The 15,403-nt window shown below is 45.3% G+C and overlaps 1 protein-coding gene across 1 annotated transcript in view; it reads right to left on the reverse strand.

The window, feature by feature from the left end:
• Nucleotides 1-3,770: 3,770 nt before the first annotated feature.
• Nucleotides 3,771-15,403, reverse strand: part of LOC148043148 (uncharacterized) — a 68,957-nt gene continuing 57,324 nt past the window's right edge. The window contains exons 9-15 of the mRNA XM_087727137.1: nucleotides 14,683-14,871; nucleotides 12,295-12,470; nucleotides 10,698-10,859; nucleotides 9,558-9,667; nucleotides 9,192-9,381; nucleotides 7,181-7,298; nucleotides 3,771-5,469 (exon numbers count right to left, since the gene is read on the reverse strand). Of these exons, the coding sequence (XP_087583263.1) occupies nucleotides 3,791-5,469; nucleotides 7,181-7,298; nucleotides 9,192-9,381; nucleotides 9,558-9,667; nucleotides 10,698-10,859; nucleotides 12,295-12,470; nucleotides 14,683-14,871 (2,624 nt within the window). The 3' untranslated portion in view covers nucleotides 3,771-3,790. The remainder of the gene's footprint in view (nucleotides 5,470-7,180; nucleotides 7,299-9,191; nucleotides 9,382-9,557; nucleotides 9,668-10,697; nucleotides 10,860-12,294; nucleotides 12,471-14,682; nucleotides 14,872-15,403) is intronic.

The raw sequence follows: 15,403 nt of genomic DNA on the forward strand, positions 1-15,403 counted from the left end.
TCAAAATCAGCTGTAGTTTGTAGCTTTGTATTCTGCATACTCAAAATCTCATACTCCTGTATAAAAATAGACTCCCCAAATAATTGCCCATTTAAAGTTTTACACGTTATTTTGCGTATGATGAGAACATGACAGAAGAGAAGTAAGCATATACACACAATCCCCCTAGTTACATACAAACATTTTACAGCGGTACGGCAGAGGCCATATGACTGGATGTTCAATTCAGCCATCCAGGCACTCGCCTCTGGCGTTGCTTCATGCAGATCTAGGGAACCAGAGAGCACAATACGTTTCACAATAGTTTGCCTATCAGCATCACAATCGCAATGAGGGGAATTTTTCCAACCATATTGATACAGGGCAGAGGCACTTCTTCCAGTATATAGCTAATTCTGTTCGATTTCGTCCAGATATAGTGAGGCAGGTCAAAACCAGGTGAATTGGTAGAGGGATCATTAATGGTCAGGCCATGAGAAGGGACCATGCTCCCTCCAGGGATTCTTGGGATTAAAATGGGTAGAGGTTAAGTCAATAGCTGTTTTCCAAGATGGCCTAGGGGTTTCACTCTTGTGATGGACTGTGCATTGTCCTGGGGAATTGAGAGGCCCTTGTTGTTCAGCATCCTTGACCAAAGCTAAACAAGAGCTTGTTATTTTCTAAATGAGGTGGTATGATATGGCTCAATGCTGGTGACCAGTGCACAGGAGGGGGATGCAATCAGTGGTGGATTCAAATATTTTTACTACCTGTTCTGTGGCTTGGGGGATGTGGCAGGGGAAGGATACTATGAAATCTACATTCCCACCTGATCAGCTGCGACTTGGGAGGCAAAGAATAGATGGGGGGTGGGGCCAGTCGAGGTGGTATTTACCAGTTCTCTGAACTACTCAAAATTTCTGCTACTGGTTCTCCAGAACTGGTCAGAACCTTTGGATGCAATGTACCAGAGATGATATGCACTGTCTGTCTGGTGGAATTGGACATCGAGCATTTGGGGGGTGAGCAGCACTTCCTGGCACAAGATTCACCTGTGAAATACACCAAAGCCAAGGCTGTTGATTGTAGGGTGTTGGCATCAACACCCCAAGTTGTTCCAGCTAGTCCATTCAGTAAATTGTTGCAGCTTTGCAATTTTGCAGCTGTTTTTTTCCAGGTGTTGCCGGAAGATTAGTGATCTGTCCAGTGTTAGCCCCAGGTACTTCAGAACCGAGTATCTGCGAATTGGCTGAATCCTACCACTGTTCCAGACCCCTGAGCATCTTTGTTGCTCTTCTCTGCACTCTCTGGAGTCTTTTTTGTATTGTGGTTAACTGTACTGGACACCGTATTCCAAGTGTGGTCTTACCAAAGCAGGGCTAAGATTTCACCAAATTTTGATTCTCGCCCTCTGTTGATGGAGCCTAGGACAGGGGTCAGCAACCCGCAGCTCTGGAGCCGCATGTGGCTCTTTCATCTCTCTGCTGCAGCTCCCTGATGCTGGTCAGCTCCACAATAGATAGGGCTTTCAGTTAGGACAGGTAGAGGAAAAAGGATGCCGTGCTAGGAGGAGACTCTATGGTGGGGGAACCGGACTTCTGGTCAGCTCTAGAATTGAAGGGGGGGCTTCTGGTTAGGACCTTTGTGGCTCTTTGAGCATTTAAGGTTGCCGACCCCTGGCCTAGGACTACATTGGCTCTTCTGGCAGCTGCAGCACACGGCTGGATGAGTTGCTGAACTACAGGCTTCTTAGCCTTGTGGATTAAGGGTTCTGCTTTAAGAAAAATGAGCCAGAACTTTGACAAATAAAACCATATTTCTTTTATTTAAATATTTACATCAATAGCTTAGAAACGCCATGAAAGAAAGATGGCCTCTTTAAGGAGCTGATGCGCAAGGGCTGTGGAGGGTTTATAACTCGTCTTCCAATCACAACAACCACCAACCAGCTTAGGAAGGAGAGAAATGGATAAAATCAGGGATAATTTGTTTTTCTTCCAGTTTCAAAGAGGACAAATAGGATGGATTTTACTCAGCTTTTCCTTTAAAAAACAGAAGTTCTCCATATTACCCAAATTGCTACCTTATTCACAAAAAGACAATCAAGATGGCGACTGTGCCTGAATGATCAAAGCCTCCCCCACTTGTGTTGCACGTGGGACACGTACAAAAGGAGCGAGGTTTTGACTGTGTGATCGCAGCTGCCATCTCCACTTCTTTGGGGCACCTCATCCTGTGGGTCCCCTCCCTGGCTTATAAATGAAAGAGATTCAAGATTAGTCCACAACTATTAGGGGCAAATAAAAATGCTTTTATTTATTTATAAATGAGGTTTTTGCCACAATCCAACTATTTCTGCTACATAATCCTTGTAGTGTGTGTGTGTGTGTGTGTGTGTGTGTGTTGTGCGAATATCAAGTCCCTTCACTCCCTTGCATTTCTCTCAGCAACAGGACAAAAACAGTTCATATATGCATACATACATAAAAACACCCAACCTTTAATAATTCTCAGAAAATCTTAAACCACAACCTTCCCGCCTTTCTCTGTTTCTGCAAGCTCTACTTCCACCCTCTCCTTCTATTCACTTGGCTGCTTTTCTTTCTTTCGCCCCACACCCTTTTTCTCTAGCCATCCTGGTCTCCTTTCTGTAAACCTGAGAAGGTCCTGGGGGAACCACTCCCCGAATCCCAAATTTTGGAGTTCTAGACCAGTGGTGGGATTACTACCGGTTCTGCGGGCATGGCTTTGTGGGCATGGCATAGGAAGGATACTGCAAAATCCCCATTCCCACCCCACTAATCTGCTTTCCAGCTCCATTTTCCTGTTCAGGGCAACAAAAGATCAGCTGGGAAGCAGCGGGGGGGGGGGGGCAGGGCCAGCCTATTTGCTGGCCCCGTCCCCACTGCCTCCCAGCTGATCTTCTTTGGCTGCCCTGAACAGGAGAACGGAGCTGGAAAGCAGGTTAGTGGGGTGGGGAGGGAATGGGGATTTTGCAGTAAACTTTCCCTGCCATGCCCACAAAGCCACGCTCACAAAGCCACAGCCACAGTTAGTAAAAAAAATTGAATCCCACCACTGTGTACAGCAAATAAAACCAGGTTTTCCTGACATGTTCCTTCCTCTCCCCGCTTGGTGGGGTTTGGGATGATCCACACTTGGCTGCATCTGGAGCCTAACCTTTTCTTCATCTCAAGGACTCAAGGGCTTTGCCAATGCTAGAACAGCGGCAAAAGTCACACACAGATCCAGGGACAAAGCTGAAACTTCAAGTGAAGGCAGGGGATAAAAGCCTAAATTGGGAAGAAAAAGAAGTCGGGAATAGCAGCTAAAACTTTTGAATTTCCATGTGATGCATCCAAGAAACAAACTACTGTTAAACAATGAATAACAGCTTTGTGGCATTTTTTTTCAATGTGCTTTTTAAAAAAAGCAAAACAAAATGGTGAAAACTCTAGAAAGGCAAAATTCATTATTAGGTTTGGTGTGACTTTTGAACCAAGCTGAACATACATTTGTGTATTTTCTCTCTCCTTCCTTCCTGCTCATCTCTCCATGATGTAAAGCTGGAAAACGTACAACCGCTTCAGCTACAAGCAATACACTGGAAATCGTGCTAGACAAACGCTGCCTCAGAGGGACACACTTCCTGTTCTTTGTCCTGGGCAGGAAAAGCTCCTGCTGCTTGAAGGTCCTGCAGGTGGGCCAGCTGAGGCAGCCGTGAGATTCTCCCCACCCCCTATTTTACAGAAGACCTTCACCCACCCACCCTCCCACCCCTCCCTCCTCCCTCCCATCCAGTGCGGGCCCCTTAAACAAAGGTCTCCTCTGCCAACATGAAGCTTTTGTGCTCCTCGGATTGGATGCTGGGGCAGGACTGGGCTCTAAGCCACTCGACTCTGCCCCGGATCAGTTCCTTCTCCACCATTTCTGCTCCTGTTGGGGCAGAGTCTTTGGGGTTGTCCTGGCTGAAATATTCCCGGACTGTGTTGCGAATGGAAGCTGGCAGAACGAAGTGGAAAGTGCCACCGCCGGGCTTCTCTTCCGAAGGCATCAGCAGCTGCCCTGGGTCTTCCACCAGAGCAGCCCTTTGTGGAAGCTTCTCCTGTGACGAGCGGCCCACAGATCCTTGGTGGTACCTCCTTGAAACGGAATGGAGTACCAAAGGAGCGTTTTGTCCATAAAAGACTGTCTGGGGAATATGAACCCGTAGAGTCGGCAGACTCTTGGAAGTGCCCTCACTGCTACTGTGTTTTCCATCTGAGCTGCTACCTTGGTTGCTAACAGTCACAATTGCTTCCTCTGGTACCCCTGGGGAATCCCTCGGACTTCGCTCTTTGGGGGCCATGTACACTGTTATCTTGGTGCGCTTCAAACTCCCTTGATTGTGAAGAGCAGGTGCTACACATTTGACTTCTAGGTGCTTCACAGATTTCTCTCTCTGTACATACAGGTTCTCTGGAGAAGAGCTCCCAGGAATATGGTGCCTGCGTTCAGGGTCTTCAGAACTGTCTTTCCCAAGAACCAGAGAGGGCATCTTGGTGGTCTCCTGCTGGTTTTTGTCCCATTTGTCCTCATTTCCTAGATTTCCAGTCATCCCAAGGGGCATGAAAACCTGCCCCTCACCTCTGCCATCGCTCTCCTGTTTATCCTCTATTTGCCTGACACTGTCATGGCAAAAGTCCACAGTGCCAGGGCCTCGGGGCAAAGGAGGAGTAAAGGGCTTGTGCCATCCTTTCGTGGGCTTCTTAGGCTCTTTGGAGGACAAAGCATGGATCCTGGTGGAAGTACCAAACATGAAGGGCAGGCTCGAGACATCCATGGGGCTGAAGGCAGAGGACTCAGAGCAATAGGAGAAGGCACTGTCTAGGGAGCTTAAGGAGGAGGCTGAGGGAGATGTGGTGGTGGAGGACAGGCTGGAGAAGCTGGACCGGTTGGAGAGGCTTGTTTTCTGAGTGCTGCTGACCTTCTTTGCCGCATGGCTGCAGAGAGGTGACCTCCAGAAGCTTTGCCTTGCTCTGCTCAGCCCGGGGCTCAAACCTTCATCAATGAGCTTCTGACTCTCCAGCTGCAACTGCTTGAGCCGATGGATGTAATCACCGTGACTATGCATGATGGTGGCATCACAGCTGGATTGGCGGGCCACTGGCTCGTGGTCCTGGGCAGGGAACTGAGAGCTCAGGCAAACACTGGGCTCTGAGGAGCATCGGTTCCTTGCAGGGCTGAGTGAACTGATGGAGCCGAGGGAGCAGAAGGAACTTTCTTCTTCGAGGAGGTCATAACTGTCAGTACTTGCATTCTTGCTGGCTTTATTCTGGTAGCAAGCAGTGATCTCACTGAACAAGTCCCAGTCTTCTTGTTCCTCACTGAGAATCAGCCCTCCGGATGGGCTGAAGAGGCCGTCATCTCCATCAAGTCCGTAACGTTGTTGGCCTCTTTCTTGGTAAGAGGTTGCATATTCCATCTCATCCGAGGAATCATTGTGCTGAACTGCAGAATGAAGAAAGACTGTTGAAGGACAGAAGGTGGTATCTATGGGAGCATTTGTTGCCTAAGTCTGCTCAAGAGGTTTCTTCCCCAAACCCTCAAAACTTTAACCTTAGGATGTCTACTCTCAGTCTCAACCCATCCCTAAGAGGTCTGTAAGGGGTGGGCATTAGCGCATCCACGTGCCTACCGTCCCTGTTGTAACGTTCCCATTTATTCATATCCATTTCATGTTTTCAAAATTATGTTTATACTTATATATGATATCTAATAGATGCTTGACGAATAAAGGTAAATGATAAAAAAATAAATCCAAAGTGAAGATACCCCAATAGCATAAAAATTTTCACAGGGTTGCACCTTAATGTTAATTATGCAGTTTGAATGATTAAAGTATCAGGCAATGGCTGACTCAGTAGAATCATCAAGCATTAAAAAAAATCAGCACATCTGGCAAAGAAAGAAGCTGAAATCCTCCCTTTATCTGTCTGATTGTCTGTTCACACTTAAATGTGATATTTCTTTGCTAGTTTAATCTTGGATCTTTTGGTTTCTTTTTGCTTCGCACCAATACAACTCAGGCACAAATTTATCAACACAAATGCAACACAAATGTAACAAAGGCAACATTAAAAAAATGGCTTTCTGCCTTGATAGCTCCTAGGGTGAGCCGATAGACAGAAAAAGGGAAGCAGTATGCTCCCTCCCATATTTGGGCATACCAGGGATTGTGACACAATACATACCTATTTCCCTGGCTTAGCTGATACAGGAGGAGAGTCTGTGGCTTAGTGGCTAACACAACTGCCTGATATGTAACACAGCCCAAGTTTGAATCCCAGTAAGGTTATGGTTAGCTGATGAGAGCTAAATAGCTTGAAATAGATCTATACTAGTCTCCCTTTATTTATTTATCAGCACAAATGCAACATATATATACCACACCCATATATATGTATGGGTGTGGTAAAAGTCAAGGTGGTAGCCCCACCCTCTTTCCATGTGTACTGACCATGCATTGCACATAAAAAGAGGACAAAGTTTCAATCATACAGTTGTAGCACCTTCCTTGATTTTTTTTCCAGATTCCCTCTGCAATTGGTCCTGTGCTTGTTACTTCCAAAATATTTTATTTTTATTCTCTTACATACCATTTTAAGTATACATTCATATACTTGTTATTCTTTTTTACATTTGTCATTCTTATACATTTGTTATTTCATTTAATAGGTTATAATATACCGTTTGGATTGCTTTATTTACCTTCCCTTCCGCCTGTTTTAACACCATGTTATTTTCCCTTTCTTTTCTCCCTCCTACTCTTTCCCTTCCTACCCTCTCTCCTTCTCTTTCTCTCCCTTCCACCCTCCTTATCTCTTTTTTCTTCCCCCCCTCTTCCTCTCGTCCTCTCCTCCCCTTTCTTTTTCTGTTGTTATAGGTGTCTCTTTCAGATCTCAGTTTATGTTTCCTTAGGATGGTATTTCCTCAAACCCAAATATAATTTAGTATCATTTCTTATACCCTTACCTTCGCTAATCTATCCTATGTTTTTTCCCCTTTATATCTTGCTCTTGAATATATACTTGTATATTTAATATTTTCTTTTCTGTTTTCCCCTTCTTGGCCCTGCTCTTATTAATGCTGTTAAATGTAGCCCATATCTTTGTGTACCTGGAAAAGATAAAATGAATGAATACTCTAGCAACTGCCTTACCTAGCAAGTCATCCACACTTCGGGACTTCTTCTTCTCTGGCCTTTGGAACAGGGAAGAGATGTCCCCTCCAAAAATTTCAGCAGAGTTCTCAATTAGGAATTGCACCAACATGGCCACCTACCAAATGGAACAGTTCCAGATCAGAATGGGAGAAGCAGCCTCTCAGAAGCAGAAGTGGTCGCACTAGGAACACCGAGGAAGACAGCGACCCAGTTTGCATAACAGGCTATGCCAGGATGTGTGGTCAGTTTTTGCTTATCTAACAATCCAGATTTATGCAGGTTGAATGTAAATGGGAAGCAGGACATAATAGAATAATGGAAGAGACCTTGGTGGTCTTCTAATCCAACCTCATGGTAACCAAGTGCTAAGGCAGGACTTCCCTCAGACCCTCCCTCACTCTCATTATAATCTCCTTCCTTCCTTCCTTCCTTCCTTCCCTCCCTCCCTCCCTCCCTCCCTCCCTCCCTCCCTCCCTCCCTCCCTCCCTCTTCATTCTCTTTCCTTCTTCCTTCCCATCTTTCCTTATTTTTCTTTGCCTTTCCTCTTTCCCTTTCTCCTTTCCTTCCCCTTCTTGGATGCTCAATTACAAAAGGGGAAACATTTCTAGTTCAACCCCTAATGCATCAACTCTAATGCCAGACTGACTCCAGCCCTGGTCAAATTGTTGAGGCCCAGAAGCCCAACTCTCTTCATTTCCAGCCATTCCCATGGATGGCCAGGATGATCTGGAGAGGCTGCTCATATTTCAGCCTGCCTGGGTTGCAGGTTGGGCAAGTCAGATTTTCATCATGCAATTTGACTCTCTGGGCTCTTTGAAAGTCAACTTTGAACACGCTGAAGTTGTTTAAATGCAGAGTGGCCTTCAACAACTTTGACCCCCCATTTTTCTGTCCCAAACCTCCACCTACTCAAGGCTTGCCCAGTGGGCTATGGAGGAGGAAAGAAACGTTTCTAGGTTCTATCATATCTGAAGACCTAAAATGGACACCTAACATCAAAAACATTATAAAAAAAGCACAACAAACAATGTTCTTTCTGCACCAACTCAGGAAGCTCAAACTGCCCAAGGAGCTGCTGATTCAGTTCTACAGAAGAATTATTGAGACTGTTATCTGCACCTCCATAAGTGTCTGGTTTGGCTCTGCAACCAAACAAGACAGACACAGACTTCAGAGGAGAATCAGAACTGCAGAAAAAACAGTTACTGCCAACCTGCCTTCCATTGAGGATCTGTATACTGCACGAGTGAAAAAGGGGGCCGTGAAAATATTTGCAGACCCCTCGCATCCTGGACATAAAGTGCTTCAACTCCTACTCTCAAAACAATGCTATAGAGCATTGTACACCAAGACAACTAGATACAAGAACAGTTTTTTCCTGAATGCCATCACTCTGCTAAACAAATAATTACCTCACCACTGTCAAACTGTTCAGTAAGGCTGCATTACTATTATTCTTAGTCTTCTCATTGTTCCTATCATCCATCTCCTCCCATTTATGACTGCAGGACTGTAATTTTGTTGCTTGTATCCTGACAATTTATATGGATATTGATTGTTTCCTGACTGCTTATTTGTACCCTGTGACTATCATTAAGTGTTGTACCTTATGATTCTTTACGGATGATGTATCGTGTCTTTTTATGTACACTGAGAGCATCTGCACCAAAGACAAATTCCTTGTGTGTCCAATCACACTTGGCCAATAAATAATTCTATTCTATTCTATTCTGTTCTGTTCTGTTCTGTTCTGTTCTGTTCTGTTCTGTTCTGTTCTGTTTTGTTCTGTTCCGTTCTATTCTATTTCTTAATTCTATTCTATTCCTTAATTTCATTCTATTCTATTTCTTAATTTCATTCTATTCTGTTCCTTAATTTCATTCTATTCTCATTCTCTTCTCATTCTTATTCTTATTCTAATCTATTCTATTCTCAGGGAGGAAAACCCCTCTTCCTTTGGGATCAAGTGACTCTTGGGAAAAGCAGATTTGAGGATAGATGAGATCACCTTCTTGGTTGACTTGCTTTCCTCCTCGGGTCCAGTGGGACTGGGGAGCCACAACATGTTGGGGGCGATGCAAAGAGCCAGGTTGAAGGCATTCATCTGATTCTCCATCGCATTCTGCTCAATACGGTGCAAGACTCCAAAGAGGTGCTTGAGCAAAACGAGGTTGGCCTCCGGAAGCTGCTTCACCAAGCTGCCCAAAGAAAAGAGACCAAAAAGAACCATTGGGGAATCCTATGTGCTCAGTGGGTCATCAGCATAGATATTCCTCAAGCACACTGCTTGGGTGTGATGCCCTGAGCTTGCGAAATCCAACCTCACACAGGTGTCCATCCCAAGCCAAAGGTTGTGAGAGAAAGCACCACCCACCTCTGGATGGCTTCAATCTTGGGAGCTCGGCATTCCTTATCCATGGCTTCCATCCATAAATTGTGCATGTCTGAGGACAGAACACTGTCAGGTATATTTCGTAGAAAGTCCTAAATTTAAATACAGATATGTAGAGTAGCTTGTTAGTCACACAATCACCAAGTTAACTTTGAGTTTTCTTTGAAGGCATTTTTAATGATTGAGCCTCCAGGAATCAGCAGCCTGGCCAAAGGATTCTGAGGTCACCATTTGACCTCATGCGGATGATGGGTTGCCGTCTTCTTCCCAATTCCCATAAAGCAGTTTGATACAGCAACCAAACAAGACTCCAACAGATAGTTAAGATTGCAGAAAAAACATCTGCAACCAGCTTGCCTTCTATAGAAGACCTATTTATTGGGTCAGGAGGAGAATAGGAGGAGGGCTGAGAAAATATCCACAGACCCCTCACATCCTGGACATAAACTATTTCAGTTTCTTCCCTCGAGATGCCGCTGTAGAGCATTGCGTGGCAAGTCAATTGGACACAGCGGCAGTTTTTTTCCTTGTGCCATCACTCTGCTCAAGTTGTACCGTATTTTTCGGAGTATAAGACTCACTCCCCCCCCCCTAAAAGTGGGTGAAAATTTCGTTGAGTCTTATAGACAGAATACTGGCCTGTTTTTGGTGTCCCACGCCCTCTGGGAATTCTTTCCCTTGGATGGCTACCTTTTCTTTCTTTTTCCCTTCTTTTCTACACTTTTCTCTTCCCTCCCCTATTTTTCCTATTATTTGCAAAGGGTTATTTGTCATCTAGTTACTAGAGAAGAAATTGCGTCCACTGGAGCTTAGAATCTTTTGTAAAGGATTTTTAAGAGGCTCTGAGCTGCTCTACCTAAAGACATCTTGTTCTTCTACCTTCATTTCAGCATTTCTGGGATAATACATATTTCTATTTCAGAAATATTTCTAAAGTTCTTTGAAATTCTTCTCCTATTTCCTCAAGGCAATGAACACCCACCTTTGCTTTAAAGCATTTACTTTAATCAAAATCCATTTTTTGTTATTATATATATGGGTTAGGAATTATGGGAACTAGCTTTCCATGAACTCTGAATTCCCACATCACTCTTAACTGACTCCTGTGGCGACCCACTTTACCGTAATGATCGCAGCCGCCACGAAGACAGATTCGCCGTCCACTTGAACATCATCACCCGAGTTGAGCTTCTCTTTCAGCTCCTTGCAATTTTTGGCATTGGCAGAGCGCCTGAAGATGCCCCGGGTGGAAGGACCTTCGTGGTAGAGCAGATACAAAATGTCCTGCAGGTGGTGAAGGCAAAGAACACACTGTCACTGTAATACTTTTCTAAAATTATTGTGCTGTTGCTGGTTGGGAAATTCTGGAGGTTAAAGTCCTCATATCTTAAAGTGGTTGAGGTTAAGAAACACTGCTCGAAGGGTTTATCTAAGAAATCCAGTTAATGAAAACTGGAGAAAGCAAGAGCCAAATGACAATGGTGCTATTTGCTTCTCCCAGAGGGTAGGAAGTAAGACTAGAAGCAACTCTTAGTGTCCCCTCCCTTTGCAGTAGGATCTGGGGTAGAGTCACCCAGCAGAGGTGGTATTCAGCCAGTTCTGACAGGTTTTGGAAGACCGGTAGTGGAAATTTTGAGTAGTTTGGAAAACTGGCAAATAGGCTGGCCGTGCCCCTGCTACCTCCCAGCTAATTTTCTTTTGTTGCCCTGAACAGGAAAATGGAGCCAGAAATCAGGTTAGTGGGGTAGGGAGGGAATGGGGATTTTGCAGTAACCTTCCCCTGCCATGCCCACAAAGACATGCCCACAGAACCAGTAGTAAAAAAATTTGAATCCCACCACTAGCATCCGGTCTGTTTTATCCATGTCTTCAGCTGAGCTTTAGTCTCCACTCAGGCAACCTCAAGAGTGAAGCTGCCTCCGTGCTAGAACTACAGGGAGAGCACTAGCCTCTCTCCTCACCCCCACCCCAGGATTAGAGCTCCCACGCCTTTCTCCAAATAGTAGATGCCCTTAAAGAGACGGGAGAACTGGCTTGTGTTGGAGTTTTCATACAAACATACTCCCCTCAAACCAGAGGGGGCAATCAGCAGGTTCTGACTAGTTCCGGAGGACCAGTAATGGAAATTTTGAGTAGTTTGGAAAACCAGCAAATACCACCTCTGGCTGGCCCGCCCCCATCTATTCTTTGCTTCCTGAGTCCCAGTGATTAGGAGGGAATGGGGATTTTGCAGTATTCTTCCCCTGGAGTGGGGAGGGAATGGAAATTTTGCAGTATCCTTCCCCTGGAGTGAGGAGGGAATGGGGATTTTGCAGTATCCTTCCCCTGGAGTGGGGAGGGAATGGAAATTTTGCAGTATCCTTCCCCTGGAGTGGGGAGGGAATGGGGATTTTGCAGTATCCTTCCCCTGGAGTGTGGAGGGAATGGAAATTTTGCAGTATCCTTCCCCTGGAGTGGGGAGGGAATGGGGATTTTGCAGTATCCTTCCCCTGCCATGCCCACCAAGCCACTCCCACCAAGCCATGCCATGCCTACCAAGCCACATCCACTGAACTGGTAGTAAAAAAAATTGAATCCCACCACTGATTCCCACACCTTCCCCTCCACAATGGCAGATGCCATTAAAGAGATGGGAGAATTGGGTTGTGTTGGAGTTTTCATGCAAACATACCTCCCTCCAACCCAAACTCTGATAGGTAAGCCGAGAAGCACATCTTACCATGATGGGCTTGGGAAGAGTTCCATCAGGACAGACCGATGTTAAGGACAAGCCAAAGAGTTTTCGGGGGTTGGTTGGGGACTGAGAAGCAGGGCTGCCGGTTGGGGTGCTGACACTTCTCCGAAGAGCCCAATCGATCAGCGATTTCTTGCGCTTGGAATGTTTCTGCAAAGGGGCTGAGAGCACAAAGGGACATGGATGCATGTGGTCAAATGGCCTTTTGCACTTCAGGGCAGCTGCTGGTCAAGAAGACTGGTGGTTAAAAAGGAACAACTGAAGCCATTAAGGCAGCTCATGGAAACCTGGGTGGTGGATGTCTTGTCTGATGAATGTGATGCATTACTGCAGTTTTACCCTATTTATTGTCCCATTTTTCTCTTTGCTAGTTCAAGGCAGTTTACACGGGGATTGCCTCTCCTTTCCTACTCACAATAACTCTAACCTTGCCTGCTGGGTTGAACTGAGAAAGAGCAGCTGTTCAAAACTGTCCAGGAAGCTCTATCTCAGAGCATCTTCATCACCCCAAGAGCATCCCACAGTATTTTTATTTAATTGGATTTCATCCCATTCCATCCACATTTTTAATCAAGGTAAAAATATAAAAAAAACTCACGATCAAACACCGAGCTGTTTTCTGGGGAGCTAAAACCAGCAGGGCAGCAAGAGGGTTGAACTTGATTAGAAAAGACAAGATACTCTCATACCTTATGATTCTTGATGGATGTAACTTGTCTTTTTATGTACGCTGAGAGCATCTGCACCAAAGACAAATTCCTTGTGTGTCCAATCACACTTGGCCAATGAAGAATTCTATTCTGCTCAGTTCTCTTCTTTTCTGTTCTAGTCTAGTCTAGTCTAGTCTAGACTAGTCTAGTCTAGTCTATTCCCTATTCTATTCTATTCTATTCTATTCTATATGCATCAAAGACAAATTCCTTGTGTGTCTAATCACACTTGGCCAATAAAGAATTATATTCTATTCTCTATTCTAAAAGTGGTCCTGAGCCAAGAAACCCTCAGTTTTCCCTACAGCCGATTCCTTGATGAACATTTTGTTGTACCTGGAGGTGGAGTTGTTCCCACTCTTCCTACCCTGCTCCACCCTGCAGAAAGAAATGAGGCTTGCTGATTTGGCACCAGAAGAGGGGAATAAATTGGAGGTTTCATCCCTGGAGCAATTGGGCTGCTCTGCCCTTCAAACAGTCTCAAATTCACAAATAACAGTCAGAAACCCAGTTCTTCCCTGGATCTGGCCTGCTGGAGAAGTCCCATGTCTGCCTGAGAAATCTTTCCCAATAGGGCAGGGGTGGTGATATCCCCCTTAGCCTCATTAAACAACAATCCTAGGGAGCATTAAGTCAGCTTGCATGGCCAAAGAGGCTAAAAAGTTGCCAAAAAGGCTATTAATGGACAGGCAGCAAAGGGTTGGGGCAGTCCAGCTCTCTAGGGTCTATGGGGCTGCCTGGAAGGCTTTCCCAGGTTGTCTTTGCACAGACAGCCATGGCTTCCAGTGGGACGCTGGCAAAGTGAAGAGGGTCTCACACCATGTTGATAAAATGGCCTTAAAGTGACTGTGGGAGTGTGTTGAACATGGGTGTTTCACTCTGTGGCTCTGAATATTTTCATAAGCCTGGGCCACATTATAACAGGAGACAGGTTAACAGATTAACAGAGTCGGAAGGGACCTTATAGGTCATCTATTCCAACCCCCTGCTGAAGCAGGAGACCCTACACCATTTCTGACAAATGGCAGTCCAGTCTCTTCTTCAAAGTCTCAAGTGATGAAGCTCCCACAACTTACAAAGGCAACTTCTGTTCCATTGGTTAATTGTTCTGACTGTCAGATAATTTCTCCTTATTTCCAGGTTGAATTTCTCCTTGGTCAGTTTCCATCCATTGTTCCTCGTCTGGCCTTCAGGTGCTTTGGAAAATAGCTTGACCCCCTCCTCTCTGGGGCAGCCCCTCAAATATTGGAAGACTGCTATCATGTGTCCTTTAGTCCTTCTCTTCACTAGACAAGCCATGCCCGATTCCTGCAACCGTTCTTCATATGTTTTAGTATCCAGTCCCCTAATGATCCTGGTTGCTCTTCTCTGCACTTTTTCTAGAGTCTCAACATCTTTTTTATAGTGTGGTGATCAAAACTGGATGCAGTACTCTAGGTGTGGTCTTACTAAGGATTTAGAGAGTGGTATTAGTACATGATCTTCATTGTATCCCTCTGTTATTGCAGTTTAGGGTTGCATTGACTTTTTTGGCTCCCACTGCACACTGCTGGCTCACATTTAGGTGGTTGTCCATTAAGACTCCAAGATCCCTCTCACAGTTACTGCTATTAAGCCTGATTTATTAAAACCTCGCTCTTCCTAGCAGCAAGTGAGATCTCACCTCTTCGCAACTGCACCGGAGCCTGGGGTTTGGGCTTCAGGATGAACTGGCACCTCCGGTCCCTGGGCAGCTGGTCCAGCAGTGATGTTTCATACTCCACAGGAAGCAGCAGGTCATTGCTGGGGCCTCTTATCTGGTCCACGGAGCCTCGGAGGCAACCCAGGATAATGCTGAAGGGATGCTCATGTCCTGTGGCAACAACAGACCGGTGGCGTCAACTGCTGAAAGCAAAGAGGCCTGGCGAGGTTTAAGTTTGGGAAATAAAAAGCAGCACACAGGGATTTTGACCCACTGGGATTCTGGTCCACATGACCAGAAATAGTCTGAGCCTAGACATCACCTTCTCCTCCATGTCTAATGCCCAGGGGAAGGAGATCCAACCTATCAGTCCAGGAAGAAGGCCCGTCGCAGTTACTGGTCAAATCAAGTCAGGGAACAACTTTCAGTCCTCAGAGGTCCAATTTTATCACTGGCTTAACCCCATTCACTTTAAATTGCCATAAACCAAATTACCATATTTTTCAGAATATAAGACGTGCCGAAGTATAAGATGCACCTAGCTTTTGGAGAGGAAAACAAGGGGAAAATATCTGTCTCTGCCTCCCAGCAATTTTCCTCCTTGCAACAAACAGCAAACAGTACAGACAATATACACTGTTTGTAGTGTTATATTTCAGACTATACTTGTACAGATGCTGTTAAAAGTGATGTGCTTTTTGGA

This window comes from Thamnophis sirtalis, unplaced genomic scaffold (assembly GCF_051295495.1).
Source record: "Thamnophis sirtalis isolate CommonGarterSnake01/CBP01778 unplaced genomic scaffold, rThaSir2_p1.2 scaffold_13, whole genome shotgun sequence".
In the NCBI taxonomy this organism is placed as follows: domain Eukaryota; kingdom Metazoa; phylum Chordata; class Lepidosauria; order Squamata; family Natricidae; genus Thamnophis; species Thamnophis sirtalis.